At 40.9% G+C, this 18,456-nt stretch overlaps 1 protein-coding gene across 6 annotated transcripts in view; it reads right to left on the bottom strand.

The window, feature by feature from the left end:
• Positions 1–226: 226 nt before the first annotated feature.
• Positions 227–18,456, bottom strand: part of LOC147181617 (RNA binding protein fox-1 homolog 3-like) — a 486,306-nt gene continuing 468,076 nt past the window's right edge. For 4 of the 6 annotated variants that reach the window (XM_086090602.1, XM_086090576.1, XM_086090609.1 and 1 more), the window contains 2 exons: positions 15,566–15,644; positions 11,129–12,719 (listed from right to left, as the gene is read on the bottom strand). In XM_086090602.1, the coding sequence (XP_085946728.1) occupies positions 12,675–12,719; positions 15,566–15,644 (124 nt within the window). In that variant the 3' untranslated portion in view covers positions 11,129–12,674. Of the gene's footprint in view, positions 6,201–11,128; positions 12,720–15,565; positions 15,645–18,456 lie in introns of those variants that run through there. The other 2 variants (XM_086090584.1, XM_086090593.1) reach the window with 2 other exon arrangements.

Raw genomic sequence — 18,456 nt, 5'->3', positions numbered from 1 at the left:
ATGATTGGCATGGCCACTAAATTTTGTTTCAATTGGAGAAACTTGTGCTGGGGGCTGATTCCCATTCTAACTTTTCTAAGCCCCCCCACCCCCCCCCCTTTTTTTGTACGTTTTAACCAGAATATACAGGCTTGCTAAAAGGGCTGCATTTTCAGGCATGACATGCTAACTGCTAACATGCTAAAGCAAACATGTTAGCCACACAAACTACCAATAAAGCGCCACCTTGAAGTAGACAAGTTTATTTATGGTCATAATGAATGATGATGATATTAATAATTACTCATAATTATAATAATGTTAATGTCATAATAAATATAACTCTTCATCTGAAGCACGGAAAGAGAAGCATACAGAAAGATAAAGAAACAAAACACAAGAAATAGTACAGGGGAAGGAAGGAAAGAGGAGACATTTTTTCAACCTTTCAATATAGCCATTTAACATTTTTAAAACTTTTTTTTTTTTTACCTTAAACATTTACAAAACGCAGAAAGCGATAAAGTCCTTAAAAATCCTTATAAATAAATTTGCTGTTTTTTGAACAAAATACACATTTTTTGGACGAGGAAGGTTTTTTGTTGTTGTTTTAGGATGAGGTGGGGCATGGGGCTTATTATGTACAGAACAGCAGGAGTACAAAAGGGGCGGGGAGTGGGGTCATTGGGTTGCACACATACTGGGCAGTGGTTTGGGGGTGCTGGGTGGAGGTCAGTTCATGAAGTGGGACCCACTTATGTTCCGGACCGGGAATCTGGTGGGGTGCCACCTGGTGGAGCGGAGATAAACAACCGCCGGCTTGTCGCTGTGCGCGTCAAACGTCGCAAGCTTGCTCGCGTGGCTACAGAAGAAGAAGTGGAAGACCAGTCGTCGTCGTCTTTGTTTTTTTTTACAACCGTTACCATGTAAACAAACAGCTGGGATGCCGCAAAGCGTCAAGGGAAGTGGAGTTTTACCCTCTTAAGGCCTGGAAGATGATTTTCCCATCAATACCAGTCAAAGGCTAACCAATGAGAGACGACTACGGTGCGTCTCGGTTTAGTGAATGGGACACAGGATAAAACTTTACTGGCAGATGTAGAAATATACAGCCAAGGTATACTAATGTTTACGATTTGGATTCTAGGGCTTAGGAAGCTACGGAATTGTTAAAAACAAAACAATAATTATATAGTATATAACATCTGTTGTAAGCACCAACAGTAAAAAGCCAGCATCAGTTCACCTTTTTTTTTTTTTTTAAGCAGTCAAAGACTATACAATGATGGCAGACGATTCATAATGGATTTTCTGCCATGAAATAGTTTTTCAGAGTAATAAATAAAACAATACTGATGGGTTCTGCTGATGTGAAAATATGCTAATGATTAAGATTTGTATTTCAGGGCTTAGGCGGTTACGGAATTGGTATGAAAAAAAAGATTACAAATAAACTATATACAAAAGCAAGAAGACTAAGAAGAAGAAGAATTTCACATTTATATCAATCAAATGCTATAGATTTTTTTCATGTCATTAAAAAGGTAAATCTAGACACTTTTAGTAAGTGGTACACAATACTGACTTTTACAGCAGATGTGAAAATCTAAGTCTATGCTATACTAATAGCTAACATTTGGATTTGAGATTTTAAGAGGCTACGGAATTGGTGAAAAAAAAAGGAATTAAAGCTGCTTTACCACCTTCAAATAAATATATATACAACAAGAAAGCCTACATCAGTTCGCTTCTACTACGTATATATACATTCATTAAAAGCTGCACAATGGAAACAGACTATCGCTAATAGATTTTCTGCCATAAAAAGTACATCTCAATGCTTTTCGTGACAATACTGACAAATATACAGCTATGCTATGCTAATGGCTAACATGGAAGTGGTAGGAAAATAATTAAAGCTGCTTTACCGCCTGAAATGAAAATACTGTATACCCGTCAAAGAATGATGAATCAAAACAGATGAAAAGATTTTCTGCCATAAAACTACATTTACAGTAGATGTTGTCGTGATAATACTGACGATATACATCTATGCTATGCTAATGGCTAAGATTTGGATTCCAAGTGTGGTTTCAAGTGGTTCAAAAAATTCTTAAAGCTGCTTTACCGCCTGAAATGAAAAATATCCAACAGTGTGAAGCCATGCATCGGTTACACGGCTTTATTTAGAAATCTCCTCTACTACGCCAATCAAAGGCTAACCATTAAAAACAGACTCTAGATTCGCTGCCTTAAACGGCATGTTTATAAACAGTTGTACTGCATAATAATAATAATAATCACTTACGTCTCTGTAAAAGCACAGACATTTAAACACTTAAGTACACATTTTTTTTGTATCTAATACATCTGCTACGCAAACAACTTGGCTCGCCTCCCAAATGCAGATTTTCATGTGTGTTTTTTTTAGATTCGATCAAGAGTTGTCATTTGGTCTTTTTTTGTAAAACAAAAACAACAAAGGTACATTTTGTATCAATTGCTAACAGTCTTGCTAACGTGTGCGCGTGAGTGACATCGTGTGGTGGTTGAGGGTAGTGCATAGATCATTGGCGGAGGATGCGCACGACAGTGGCGGTTGTTCATCTCTGCCTGCTCCGTCCGTCTTTCGATTGGTCGCCACACAGGGAGTCTTTGTACTTTACAGGAAGCGTCAAATGGGGAAGGAGCCCTGATTTGTTTGACCAAAGGAAATCAATCGAGTGGAATGACGGAAGATTTTCCTGAATGGGAGTTGAGCTCGCGGCCACAAGCCTCTTGAAGATATCTATACAGGATACTCACACTAGGTCATTCATTCATTCACTTTGGGTATTATTTCTATTTGTTTATTTCTATTGTGCAAGGTGGTTGTTATAAATAACTGACGAGAAGGAGCGGTTACATCAATTGTGACATGACATATGCATTGGATCATTGTCTGATTATTTTCTGACTATGAATTGTTCCTATTTGTCTTTGGTGATTTCTATTGTGCAAGGTATCATGAACACGCTTATGTGCTGAAAACATATCTTTAATCTGTCAATTAATCGCATCAATCAAAAAGTGTGTACGTGGATGCGTGTGGCATGCACCAATTATTTTTTTTTAAAGTGGATTATTCCTAGTTGTGTGGCCTTTCTATTGTGCATGTCAATTGAGATGATCTCAGATAAATGGTGAAAGGAATAAGCGCATTAACAACAACAAAAATTGCATGTGACAAAGCGTGCCGTGGATTTATCTGACTGTGGACAATTTCTAGCCATTGTGTTTATGTGATGATTTCTATTTTGCAAAGTGACGTTTATCATGAATAACTGTCAAGCCATGGCATAAATTATCATGAACAAATGTCGAGGGGATCAATGTCATTGCTCATGTTTGTAATTGCTGTATCATATATAACTGGAGACATGATTGCATACAACATGTGCGTACATGCATCACAAAGCATAACACAGAGACCTTTTTCTTTTTAATTCTGTGGATTATTTCTATTTGATTTCACTATTTCTATTGTGCACAAGGGTGCTCACCAGGTATACCTGTCGGGAGAAACCACCAACTGAATTCTGACGTACATTGCATGTTTAACCGAGCGTGTGTGGATTATTTGTTTCCTTCTGTTAATTTTCCATTGTGCAGGATTGTAGTATTGGATTAATCACAATATGTACATTGCACGTTTTAGAAAGATGTGGGTCATTTTTTTTCTTCACTTGTGGATTATTTGTAGCAGTTTTAGCATTGATTTCTACTGTGCAAGGTGTTTACTATGATGAATAATTACCAAGGAAGGTTGTTGGCTTTGGGCTTCAAGTGGCCTGTAGTGTGGTTGGAACAGCCTAGTGTGAGTGTGAGTCCGCCCTTAGCTGGTTATCTCTACTCTGCCCCCCCCTCCCCCTCCCTCTCCACTCGACCCCCCCAACCCACACTGTAAAACGCCCGTGGACTAGCATTAGCGAACGCTTCCTCCTGTTGGCTTGTGATCAAAGAGCTCAGAGGCCGCGCGTTCAAATCCCACAAAGGACGGCCGGGAGAAGCCAGAAATTGGACGGATTTAATTCCAGAAGGAGGCGAAGTCAATGATTGTGTTGAGGGAGGCGGGGGCGGCGGTGTGTGCGTGTGTAGGGGAAACTCGAGAGGGGGCGGGGGGCACACAATCACCATCACACGTTCAATCATATAACACATGATCACATGTTACAGTAAATATCAGGAGCATATTTAGTGGAGGGGGACTGCGGAGGTTGTGGTGGGGGGTGGGGGTGGGTGGGGTGTGGCAAGGACTGAAATCTAAAGGGGGGCTCGTGTGGCCGCCCCCTCTACTCCCTGACATCAGCACAGCCCATATAATAGATATGTCTATATATTTATGTACAGCAAAAAGAATCCACGCAGAGAAGAAAGAGTACATTCAAAGAACGCAACCGACATTCTCCTGTTTCCACACGTTTGACAGCCACTCCTCATAGAAATTGGCAAAGTTCGTCCTCCACAAAACGAAAAACACAAACACAAGTACGCAAATTGGTACTGGCGGGGGCCACGTCCACACGTACGCGTCCGCTAGTTTTACAAACCACAAAAAAAAAAAAAAAAAAAAACCCACACATAAGGAGTACAGGGGCCGCACAGAAAACAAAATTAATATGTACTTGGAGGATAAAAAACAGTTATTGTTTTTTCCAAGAAATAATAAGATGTACACTTGGGAAACTTGCATATCTTCACCTTCATTTTTATTTTTATTTAAATATTATTTATTTTATTTTTTTAGGAAAAATGGTAAAAATGTTATATATTTTCTGAGAAAAAAAAGTGCTATCTTTCCCAGGGAAAAATGTTGTAAACAACCATGAATTAAGTCACAACTTACTTTTTTGTATTTTCAAGATAGTCATTATTTTCTACAAATATTTTTTTTTAAAGAGATTCGAGATTTGTCATATTTTTTAAGGTGTGAGTCAATTTTTTCAAGAAAAAAAAATACAAGAAAACTCTTTGTTTTCTTTCAAGAAATTTTAAAACATTTTTCAAGAAGAATGAGAATTTTCTCAAATTCTCTCTAAAAAGTTTCTTTCAATAAAAAAAGTCATAATTTTGCATAAATTAAATCATGAAATTTTGTAATAGAGTTGCAGTTCAACAGACAAAAAAACTGTACTTTGCAAAATAAAAGCTTTATGATATGTCCTATTTCAGGGGAAAAAAACATGAGAAAAAACCTTACCTTTTTTAAGATCTTTTTTTCAAGAAAAGATGAATTTTTTCAATTTTTTTTTAAACATTTGAGAAGATTCATTCCTTGCCAAAATAAAATAAAGTAATATTTCACAAATAAAACGTTTTTTTTTTGTTTTTTTTAGGTTATAATGAGAATAAAGTAGAATTTATTTTGTGAAAAAGTCCCACCCGAATAAAAGGCCTATATTTTAGGAAAAAAGTAACAAATGGAAGCGGACCTTTCAATTTTTAAGGCAAAACAAAAAACGATGTTTGCATGTTTAGGAACTATGTCAAAATGAGCTTTTGTTTTTTGGCAAAGTGCGTACGTTTGGACGTGGTCTCGGCCTCATTTGAGCCCTCGTCGGATGGACGCCGTCGCTCGAGATGTCCTCCGGGAAATCCCGACGTTCGCCACCAACCGCCCGACTTGCCGACGACCGACTTTCCTGTCCTCGGCCGCAGGTGGAAGCTCAGCCGCCATTGGGGTGGGGGTGGGGCGCTGTAAACCAAAGGGAGGGGGGTGGGGTTGCTGCCGGCAGGAAGTGACATCACGACAGCGTCCGCGGGGAGGGAGGAAAAAAGTAAAGGAGGTGGAGGAGGAAGAGAAGAGGAGGCACGGGTTCTCCCTCCTCCGCCGCATCCGGCCGTCGGTTCTGAATTCCCCGCAAAACATAAAAAGACATATTTGTACATATATATATTTATACGCCTTTATACACACACGTGACAAAAGTATAGAAAAATAAAATGTTTTATAATAACGGGACGCCTCTCATCCGAACGCTTTTCTTTCTGTCTTTCTTCCTGGCCGGGCGGCCGCCCCAAAAAAGACGTCGGTCCGTGGTGGCTGGGGGAGGCGGCCGTTGATGCCGCCACCGTTTTGTACGTCTCCCTCCCGTCTTTACGCAAAAGTTGCTCCGCCTCCTCTCGTCTGCGATGTCCAACTGTGCTGAGCGCTGCTTCCTCTTCCCGACGTTTCGTATTTACTGCAGACAACACACACAAGAAAAAAAATCTGAATTCAACTCTTCTTAGGGAAGTCCGTCAGCTTTCCCACACACACACACACGCACGCAGGTTTGTTTCCAAAAGTATTGCAAGGTCAATTATTTTGTTTTTGTTGTATATTGAAGACAATTGGGTCTCAGATCAAAAGATGAATATAAGACAAAAGTTGAGAATTGCAGCTTTTATTTCATGGTATTTACATGCGTGTCTCCCCCTGACTACAGCATCTTATTCTCTGCTAGGCAAGTCAAAACGTGTAGCGGCGTTGCAATCATTTGGGCTGCGTTCACACTGCGGCTCAATTCCGAAGTATTTGATTTTTTTCATGCAGAGTGAACGGTACAATTCCGATTTTTTCAAAAGTATCTGACCTGGGCCTCTTTTGTATGTGGATATAAATCGGATATGTATGCGATGCGTCTGCACTGTGAACTCTCATCAGCACACATCCGATTCATACGTCATCAAAAGCGCGGGCGGGAGAGAGTGCTTGGAAGGGAGACTACTGACACGTCTGTGAATATATACAAAGGTGTTTTGAGTAACAATGTTACATTTTTATTTGTCTTTAATTTAATCGCGCTTGAAACATGAAGCATAAAGTTGACGTGTGGCGATAGTAGAAATTCAGCCCTGCAGACGGTATGTTCATTAGGTGCCTTCACATCTTTTGAATACCTGCCCATGGTTATTGAAACCCACCAACATGTCTTGGCATTGGTAATTTATAGACCTCCACCTCCTCGACATAATCCTGTTTTTCTCTCCGAGTTCTTTGAGTTTTCTATCGATTGCTCTGATCAAATATGACAAAATAGTCCTGGTGGGTGATCTAAATGCCATATTAATGATATCACTGATTCCAAAGCAATGGAATTTAGATTTTCTTTTCATTCTTGATGTTATCCAACATGTCAACGGTGCTACTCATTCACATGGCAACACTTCGGACCTTGTTTTTACAAAAGGTGTCAATGGCGGCCTCTCATCCATCCTGCAAGTCCCTGTGTCACTTTTGTGTGTTTTGTACGTTTTTCAATGTATCCGTCGAGCGTACGCTCAAAGCCGAATCCCCACAGTTTTCGTTATATTTTAGCTAACCGGGGGTAAACGTGACTCCATCGCTTCTTGCCCCTCTTAAAATGAGTAAAGGTACTGTGCCCTGGTTTTCTGAACACATTCACTTATTAAAACTCTTCTTGTCGCCAACTTGAGAACAAGTGGCGAGCTACAAAATTAGACTCAAGGTTTTAAACGTTAGAAACGTGCACTTTCTATCAACAGGGCTGCATACTTCTCTAATTTGATTGACTCCAATAAGAATAATCATGGGGTTCTGTTTGATAGTGTGACCAAACGTACTCGGTCCACTCCGGTTCCTAATTTGCCTTATGCCGCTGATGATTTTCTTCAGTTTTTCCTCAGGTCTAACTAGACAAGAAATTATTAACCAGCAGCTCTCCAGCAATATGACAGATCAGGCCTCGTATCCTTGTCCATCAGTTTGAACTGATCTCATCTGAAGCTTTGGCTCTTTGGTAGCTGCCTCGAAGACCACAACATGTGCGTTAGACCCGATCCCATCTGACCTCTTCAAAGTCATTTTGCCCATAGTGAACACGCACCATCTGCAACACTTCTCTCGGTGAAGGGTCTGTGCCCTTAACATACGTAGTGACCATCGGCCGGTTGCTAAGTTTTGCAACCTCATCGAAGACAAAGAAACTCCTTTTGTCCTGGGACACTCCAAAGTGGCGGTTTGTTGACTAAAGCCTGGTTTATACTTCTGCGTTTGCTCTTGCGTTAATGACCGGCGTACATCACGTGATCGACGCCAGTCATTAAAGTCAAGTACGGCGTCGCTCGCACACCAATCTTGAACGCCGTAGATGGCGGGTCGTAACATCACTCGTGATTGGTCCGTTTCGATGGCGTACTCAGTTTTCTTTTCTTCTCCCGCCCGCGGATAGTTTCCGTGAAGGCAACTGTGCTTGTAAGCGCAGGCGGCGCAAATCGACTTCCTGCCCGGGAGACCACGATTGTGTGGATATGTGTGACGAGAGGGAAAACAAAACAAAACAAAACAAAACAGTGTTTGCTAAGTACAAGGCTGTTGCGTTTTGGCGAGTTTACGGCCGACACCATTGCAAATTGACACTAAATAATTGCCATGGTGATGAGCCAACTCTCACAACTTTGTTTCTAGTTCCTGAAACGAAAAACGACGTCCTGAACTGGTCATAAAATCCAGAGGAATCTCCACTCTAGCGACACCCCGAAGGCATCCACCGCAACGTCTCCACCGCAACGTCTCCACCGCAACGTCTCCACCGCAACGTCTCCACCGCAACGTCTCCACCGTAACGTCTCCACCGTAACGTCGGCAAAGAAATATTTATTGTTTTTAGATTGCTAATGGGAGGGACATATTTTGAAAATATTTTTGAGAAATACATTTGCATAGTTTGAGAATTAGTTTTAAATTTGGGAGAAAAAGTTATTATTTTGTGATTTTTTTAAAGCTGAGAAAACAAGTTTTTGTTTTTGAGAATTTTTGTAAGATAGTTTAGTTGAAAGTGAAAGGCATCTTTTTCTAACATTATTTTGACAAAACTGTTTTAGAGATGAAATGTTTTAAATATTTTTGCCAGTGAAAAAAATAATTTTCAAATTTGAAATTTTATATAGAAAAAAAGTGATTGAGAATTTTTTTTAATCCATATTTTTAGATTTTAAAAACTACTTTGGAGTTTTCGATTTTATAAATATTTCTGTTATTTTTTATTTTCTTTAATTTTTCAAATGTTATAAAAATTCTTCCAGTTAAACTTTTTCTACATATTTTATTTGGATAACAATAAGAAATTCTTTACAATTTGTTGTGTGGAAAAGTCTATATTTTTTCAGAAGAAAAAAAAAGTCAGATAAGAGAACAGTTGCATGCGGCGACGTTGAGTGTTGAAAATACTTTTGGTAGTTTTGCTTGGCGAGGAGCCCCTTTGCAGCGGCTTGCCCCTCCCCCCATGAGACTTCCCATCACAGATTTTTTGCGCGTGTCATGACGCCGGCCCACTTTGCAACTTTTTGTGCTCGCGAAGTGAAAAGTCTGGCACGTGGCACCCCGGGACCGTCGTCAGCATAGATGCAGGCTAATCAGCGGCGACAGCGAGCCGTCCCCGCGCGCCTCCCGTCGGTAAATAAATCAAGCCCGGAAGTTCGCCGCCGCTTTGTAGTGTTGAGGTTCCGCCCACTCGAACTGTCCACCTGGAGACGACGTGACGCCTTCAATCAGCGTCCGCCGCCGCCAACATCTGCTGCTGAGCATCCCCAAGCCTGCTACGCAAATGCGGGATTCATGTCAAACCAAGCTTAGACGGATGCTAAAAGCTATACCTGATGCACAGTGCTTTTTTGACAGGTTGTATTTTTTTTGTGAATTAATTTCAATATACAGTGTTCCCTCAATTTTCGCGGGTGTTACGTTCCACGCCCACCCGCGATAGGTGAATTTCCGCAAAGTAGAGGACGTAAAAAAAAAAGAAGAAAAAAAAGGTACAGACACAAACCGTGTTGACGAGTGGGGAAAAAATATATATGGATGCATGTATGCGAATCCTGTTGATTAGCAGCAAAATCATCAATTTACAACAATTTGTTCAGAAAAACAAATTGACAAAAAGTTGTTTAAACACCTACAAGCAACCCTTTTAACTGTTTTATTCTAACACACATCAAGTTACTTTGTCACAAACTGACCACATCATATGAATGAGGTAACAAAATATGTTTTAACCTTTAAATTAAAACTATGTTCTCCTCATACGTACTGTAAACACACATCATATAGGAATACATACAGAAAACATACGTGTGCGTACATTTAAATATGCTTATGTACAATTGCTGCTACATTGCAGTACATTGTAGCTTTTTGCATGTTATATTTTGGAATAAATACAAAACTTTAAGATGGGACACTGCTCAGATATCAACATGTATCTAACATGCGTCTATTTGAGCCACTGACAACGAGAGTGGGCTAATTGCATGTTTGTCATTTCAAGACTTGACCCGCAGAGGGCGGTCCTTTATTGCACTCGGCACTTTCCATCGTTCATCAGCGCAACACTGGGTCAACTCCCGTTTGCAAAGATGAACATGAATGAAACATTACACCGACACAATCCTAGAAAGGAAGCGTTGGAGCAGGGGTCCATTTCACAAAGCAGGTTTAGTGAGAACCCTGAGTCTGTTAAGCCTGAAATGCAGGAGGCTCTGTGTTTTCCCTTTCAGAAAGGGAGGTAACTGAAAACAGAGAAAAAGAGGTAACTCGAGCCTGTTTCATAAAAAGAGGTAACTCAAACTCTCGGTCAGTTACCGTAGTAACAGAGTCTATGAACCTAACCTGGTCGGTAGCAGGTTTATCGCAATGAACCTCGAGGTTCTCTGTCCCCGCCTCCATTCATCCACACATGACATTGGATTTCCTCATTCATTCAGTCAGATGGCGAGTTTTGGCGTAACATCGCTCTGTTATTCCCCCCAAAAAACAGTCAATAGGCCTATATTAAAAATATAGCATGTCCTTTTGACAAATGATCCCGTTGATGAGGGTGCACTCTAAAAAGAGAATTGTTGGACCAAATTAAGATTACAAATTGAATGGTTGACTTAATAAAATTGCTTCAATTGGTAACACACGATTTAATTAAATTAATTTAAGTTTAATTAGTTAGGAGTCCATTCAAATTAATATATTCATTTTGGATTAACAAATTGAATTGTTGACCAACTTAATAAAATTGCTGGTAACACACAATTGAATTAAATTAATCCAAAGTGAATATATTAAGTTTAATTCATTATGAGTTCATTTAACTTAATATATTCATTTGAATTAAGTTAATTTAATTGTGTGTTACCAATTGAAGCCATTTTATGAAATTGGTCAACAATTCAATTTGTAATCTTAAATTGGTTCAACAATTCTCTTTTTAGAGTGTGCAGGCAGCATTACTGCGCAGGGAATTCAATATTCGCTGTGAGGTGGTTATCGGGCCGCGCATAGATGTTCTGGCATTTCCTGACATTTATCTTTTTAAACGGTACCTTTTCACATCGACATACACAACTTAATCCGTCCTTACGTTTGCAACATTACCAGCCGTAGTCATATGCGCTCACATCCCAGCATATATTGGGTTGCGCTATTTTTGTCTTAAACCCATTTGAATTTCATCTTAAGTTTTTCATATTTCCTTTTCTCCTTTCCCCCCGCAGGATTGCGCTTAAATAAAATACATCACTGAGCTACCATACAACAGGGTTTCCTCTGCAATATTATTGTGATTGCAAAGGACTACATTTAAATTTATGAATTGACCCGACACCCGAGCAGCAACGTTTTCCCACGCCGCCTCCCTCTACGGGGAGCCGCTGCGGCGTTGCATTTTTTTTTCGCCATATGATCACATTAAGATTTCCAGTTGAGAGGGGTAATGTGGCCATGGTGACTCGTCTACTCGGGGCTCCATTGATGCGGCCTTTTTAGTGTGGCGGTAACTCCAGGTTTTCACCGACTCTGCGTTGTTCAAACGAGCTCAAATCAGCCGTCCTGGAACCGAAAATGCAGAGTTTTCTATCTCGGGGTAGGTCAAATCGCTGTTCAGGGTTAGTCGCAGAGTTTGTTGAACCTGCTTTGTGAAATGGACCCATGGGGTCAACAACAAGGACCTCATGAGCAGCCCGTTCACCAGCGATGGGACATTGAGATTTCCTACTAGTGCTGTACGAGTGTACCAATCTGGTAGTTCTGGAGACTGGCAGAAGACAACAATTGTTTGGACTTGGACCACTACCGCACTAATTTTTTCCCCTTTCAGACAAACAACGTTTGAAGCTAAAATATGATGACACTACCTCATTTGTGGATAAAAGTGAGAGCAATATGATCCAACATGAATAGAACAGTACGGTCCAAGTCCCAAATTCTTGTATTGTAACGCTAAAATCGAATTCCCCAAATCCATTGTCGAGAAGAAGACCTCATTGCTGCCATCAAACTTTGAATCACAAATGGCAAAAATGGAGTTAGCCCACTTTATTACTTGTCATACCATAATAAATCGTAGTTTGAATATACTTTTTTAGGCAGAAGAATGTCCGGCATTTACAATATATACACGCTACGATGCCAACACGACAATTCCATCATTTCAACAAACATCATCAACAACAAAAAAACAGAGAAACAAAACCTGTGACAAAAAGAATGAAGGAGACGAGAGTGTGTGAAAAAGGTGGCGGTAGAAAAGTCGGCTGGCGGAGGAGGAGCTGCTCGTTAAGATTTGTCTCCTCATGAGGGGGACTTCTTGATTTGTGGGGCATTTTTTTCAAGAGTTCTTTCTTTTTTTTGTTTTTTTTTGTTGGGGTGTTTGTGTTCTTTGGTGGTATTAGTAGGGCGTGAAGCGACTGTACCCTCCTCTGTAAAGGCTAGCCTGCAACATCAAAGATGAAAAAGGACCAATCAGCATTCACGTCAGCACTCGCAATTTGTGTTGACTTCTTTATTTTTCAATTGTTACGACTGCTTTTGTCCTCAAATTTCCTTCCAGTGATGTCACTTGACAAAGATGGCGAGCGCCACGCACAAACTGCCGGAAACGACGGAGGAGGAAAAACGCAAATATTTGTGAAATTTCGGCGCTGAAGTCGCGCGAGACTTGAGTAAATCACATGAGACTTGCTTCAACAACGGCAAATTAAGTAGGTGGGGGGGGGGGGTATTTTTTTCTACCTATAGCTCCACTCAATTATCGTCATCTGTTTTTTTTTTGTACATTTCTTTTTGTTTCTCTTTCGTTCTCTTACATTCTTTCTTCCGCTTTTTTGGTGCTATCATTCTTTCAATTTCTTTTTTCTTTCACATTTGTTTTTGTATTTCTCACTCTTTCTTATTTTCACTTTCTGTTTTTTCTCTCTTTTTCTGTTTGTGTCTTTCTTTCTGTTCTTTATCGTTCTATCTTTCACACAAACTTTTCCTAAACACCCTTCTCTTTCTCTCTCTCTCTCTTTCTCGCTCTCTCACTCGCTCTCCTTTCACTTTTTCTTATTCTCTCATTCTGTTTCCTTCTCTTTTTTCTATCTATCTATCTATCTATCATTCTTCTTCTTTCTTTCTTCTTCGGCTTGGTTCATCTTTCTCTTTCTATTGAGTTCTTTCATTTTCTTCCTTCTCTTTCTATCATTCTTTTCGGAGGAGGAAGAAGAGAGAGACACTGTTTTAATGGTGGACGCCTTTCATGCTGGGGTGGGGGATTGGGTTTGGGGGGGGGAATCTTCCAGGAGCGCCGCGGGACCTCAGCCCTGAGTCAGGCTCACATTATCTAGGACACACACACACATATATATATACGCACACACAAACGCACAGACAGTCCTGCCGTAATTAGGAATCCAAAGCCAATGTCTTCAAAGGCTCATTTTGCCGTGTGAAACTTTCATGCAATTTTTTTTTCCAACCTCAAATTAACTCTTCATTATTATTATTATTAGTATTATTATTAGTATTATTATTAGTATTATTATTATTATTGTATTATGATTTATTTTTCTTATTATAGAAGATTTTACATGTAAAAGTTGTCATTCGTTACGTGTAATTAAAACTCAAGGCTTGGTTATCGTGAAACACATGCACATGCTATCCACTCGCATAGACGCACACACTCGCGTGGATATTTTTAGTGGGGATTAAAGCGTCATGGAAGGAAATTTGAAGCAAAAAGGGGGGAGGAAGCATATAAGCGGCACATTTTTAATTAAGTCAATGAAGAGAAAAAAGATGTCGTAATTAATGAAAGCTTTTAGCTAGCAGCTGCACCGGGGGAACCCTATGCTTTTTCACGTTGGGAGTGATGCATGCATGCATGCCGGATGCCGCCGATCACAGACAAAAAAAACAAACACCCCCCACCCCACCTTTTTGGCTTCTTCTTTTTTCGTCCCTGGGCGCACGTTTGATGAGCTCGCCATCCCGCGCACAACCAAAAAGAGAAAGTTGCCACTTTTTCAAATGTAGGGAACATTTCCGTTTTTTTTTTCTTTTTCATCTTTGATGTTTCAAGATAGCTGCAAACGCTAGCTAAAAACAGACATTAACGCTCCAGTTTTGCTCAACACGCCACATTCAAAGAGCAAAAAGGCAAAAGGACCAATGGAGTTTGGTACCGCTCGTACCAATAAACACCCCATGGGTCTTTATTGGTGTGTGTGTGTGTGTGTGTGTGCAAAACTGTGTTTGTGTGTATGTATTGCTTGTGTGTCTGTAGGCACAGGCTGATATTAGATTTTGATGGTATGATAATAACCGTAAGCAAAAATATCATTAAAATGACAGCTCTAAAATGTCCTAATAAAAACATAATCCTCCTCCCCCCCATTGAACACAATCTATTTTATTTTTAAACAAACTATTGAGTATTTCATACAGAATATATGTGTATCATGTTAAAACTGCTCAATGCAGGACATTTAATTTCGAATCGCTACTGCCACCTGTGGCCAAAACTGAAACTGCACACTCCCTTCTGCACATACACAATGCATGCATGACGTCACATCCGCAGACAGAGGGCGGGGAATTTGAACCCTAATCCAGTCTCAAAACTATTAAGGCTAGTAGGAAGGTGTTAATCTGCTAATTAAGAAGACATTTGAGTCATAAATAGTCATATTAAAAAGGCTATTGAAAATATATTTTTGGCCACATTTCTACATTTAGCAGCTTTATGTTTAAATAAAAAAATGTTAACATTCTTCTTCTTCTGTCTTAGTAAGTCACAGTGTCCCATCACTGCTAAGCTATTTTTAGAACAGACCCTTTGGGCTACTCATGTTGTACTAAGGGCTAACAAGTACTCACTGACACATTCCGTTTTTTTTTTTGTAGGTCAAAGCACATTATTTAGAGCAGAAAAGCATCTGTGTTTGCAGTCTTGCTCCCACCCTCCTCCCCCTTCTCCGTTACACAATGAGAAGGAGAGACTTTAAAGAGGTGGCTCGTTGACTCAACCATATCAATCATATTGTGCCCTGCTTAGACGTCCCCTCAAAAAAGAAAAGAAGAGCTCATTACTGGTGACAGCCAGTATTAGCGCTTATTGAAACCGTGACTTTTTAAAACCACGACAAACCATCAAACCGATAATCGGCCCATGCCTTAGTCTGTATGTCTCTATGTGTGTACATGTGCTTGTACAGTACATGTGTGCGTGTGTGATGCAGAGACACACAAAGGCGTGCAGAGTGTTTGGGGGTACGTCGGCGGTCTTGAGGAGCTTACCATGGTTCCCACACTGTACGTGGCTGCGGGGCCGATCGTGTGGTGGTAGGGGTCGGCCGTTGCATAGACTCTGCCGTAGCTGCAAGAGAGACCGGAAGAAGTAGTTAAGGCGTGATGACGCAACATGTCAACAAGTGGAAGTTTGTCATCAGCACGCAGTTAAATGATGAGTTCAAGTGTGACAGTAGCTGCCTTTACGGCAATTTACCAGTACCGGATGCTTTATGCGATAAGAGAAAGTCTAATGAAGCAGCATGTGGCTCAAGGTTAATTTGCAAAGCAACTATCAACAATTGAATTTTGTCAGCACCAGGTGGAATAATCATCAAATGTGGCAGATGCATGAACATTTGCCACAGCGGGCTTCTTTCTACATGTTGTCTTGGTGAAGCAGCATGTGGCTCCAGATTACTTTGCATGGTGATGGTCAACAATGTTTTGCCATCATTTGTTCATGATTAATCAAAGTGCGACTGCAGCGTCTGAAATGAAAATGTAGCAGAACAGGCTGCTACATGCGATTAGGTAACGTCTTGGTGAAGCAGCGTGTGGCTCAAGGTTGTGTTTGACACAGCAACTGTGGACAATTGTATGTTTGTCACCGCTATTCTGCTGAATGATTAGTTTAGATGTGACAACTACTGACATAAAGGGAACAGGCTGCTACGTGAAGTCAGATAGTAATGGCTTGGTGAAGCAGCATGTGGTTGCAGGAGAATTTGCACAGTGACGGTCAACAATTGTATGTTTGTGATAGCGAGCTGGCTTGTTTACAGTCGTGTAACTGCAGCAGCCGTGCGAGACGGAAGAGCTGGGCTACTGCATTCTGACCTGCTCCATGCAATTTCTCCCCTGACTCAAACAAAACTTATTGGCCACTATCAATCATATGTCTTTCAATTTACTCTTTAATGTGTGGAAGGCGACCACTTCATCCCCATTAGGCTGCACAAAGACGGGATGAAATATGCCGTAATCGCACTAGTGAGGGTAGACAAAAGACGAGCGTGAGAGAACACGGTCACGCCCGGAGGGGCACACCGTACGTACCTCGCCTGGCTTTTCATCATCGCCGGTTCGGAACTAATCCTTGCGATTTCCCCAGCAGGCGGGACAAGATGCGTATTTATTTATTTACTTCCCGTGTTTCCTCCACCCGGTCTGTGGCGCGAAGATAAGACGGCCGAGGAGCGAGGGCAGCAAATCAAGCAAAACAAAACAGAGGAAGTCATCTTCAAGGAGACGAATTAAACGCGGAGCCGGCACTTTAAGAACGTCGGGAGTGAAGGTCAGCGAGTCAGCGAGGCTATCAGGCGGAGCGCCACATGCTCTCTCTCGGCTACCCTTATCGTCAGATGGAACCCGAGCCCCTCAGCTCTCTCACGCTCGACTGTATCTCGCAGGAGTGAGTGACAGCCGGCGGGGGGTCCAACACGATGTCAGCGGACCCCCGCGAGGAGAAAAACTCCTCACTTCATCCCTCCGCGTTACTTTTGATGGATTCTGTGAGTAAATCACCGAAGATTCGGTGCAACAGCACCCGTTGAAGAAGTGGAGGGAACGAATGTTGAAAAGCTTAACGGAAATGTTGCCGAATTCATTGAATTGTTGAAATGTGAGACTTGGAATAATTTGACTCCGTCCAGAAGAAGAAGAAACAAGTCAGAAAGGATAAATGAGTCTGAATGTAAAAGAATATTAGCAGAAGATGGATTACAGTAGAAGTTGTAGTGAGTGAATTCCTTGCAAAATCCTGTAAGAAGCACAAGATGCTTCGTGACATTCAGCTACTTCATTGACAATCACACCATGTTTTTGTGGTTCAAAAATAAAAATAAAAAGGATTACAGTATACCCTATGTGGAGCCTTGAAACCTAACACAGAATGAAAAAGAGCAATTTATGCAAAGGAGGAGGAGAATAAGAAGGAAAAGTGAATCCCACAGAAAACAAGTGTTACGGTGCTCCGTCATTTGTTTTTCCTCTATGGAAGAAAAATTATCAACATGTTTTTTTTTCATCGACTAAGCGGACTCCCACTTAGGTTGGACACTTTGTGGTCATTTACATTTCTAGCTGCTTTCCCACAGGACGCCAATCAAACAAAATAAAACAAACTAAATCGCGTTCTCCGTAACGATGACATAAAATCCGCGGGAAAAAGTCTCAAGAAAACTGAACGAGGAAAAAAAGCAGCAGCTACACTCTTGTCCAATTTGTGATTTCGGCTTCCCCGCCTGATAAATGTTGACAGTGCGGATATGATCTTCATCCTCTCAGGTGCAGACACCCGTACACACGCACGCACACTCCTTATCAGCAAACACGCTCTGGCAATCGTTCACACAGCGCATTCATAACTTGAGCCTTCATGAACATCAGCTCAGGTCCTGCAAGGTTACTTTTTTCTCCTTTTTTTTTTTTTAACTCGAATGCCAGAAGTCCAGAGAGCAAGTTGACATTGATTGCATTCATCCGTTGGAGTCAGCCGAATCGTCTCCCGCCTCTGACACGAGAATATGGAATCTCACACATCTCCAATTTTTTCTGGTTTGTCTTTCAACTTGCCCGTAGCTGCGCCACGGCCCAGGCGGGTGTTTTAATAAATATAATAAAGATGATGATGATAACAACATTGTGCTCAATTAAAGGATTGATACAAAGATGCAGAGGGTTTGGTGCACACTTAGACCTGGGTTGACTTAGTCTAAAGTCTATGCCCAACAATCTGCTAAATTCCTAAACAAGCTAAACGAGACTTGAATCAAAATAAAGCTCTTATACCAGGGGTCCGCAACCTGCAGCTCTGGGGCCACATGTGGCTCTTAAGTCCCATTCCTGTGGCTCCCTGTGGATCTCTAAAAAAATTAGTAGAAATTAATATAGAAATT

This window comes from Leptonotus elevatus, chromosome 1 (assembly GCF_054856555.1).
Source record: "Leptonotus elevatus isolate MCC_2025b chromosome 1, RoL_Lele_1.0, whole genome shotgun sequence".
Lineage (NCBI taxonomy): Eukaryota > Metazoa > Chordata > Actinopteri > Syngnathiformes > Syngnathidae > Leptonotus > Leptonotus elevatus.
The sequence above is the reverse complement of the archived record's forward strand: the minus strand, read 5'-3'. Positions and strand labels throughout refer to the sequence as shown.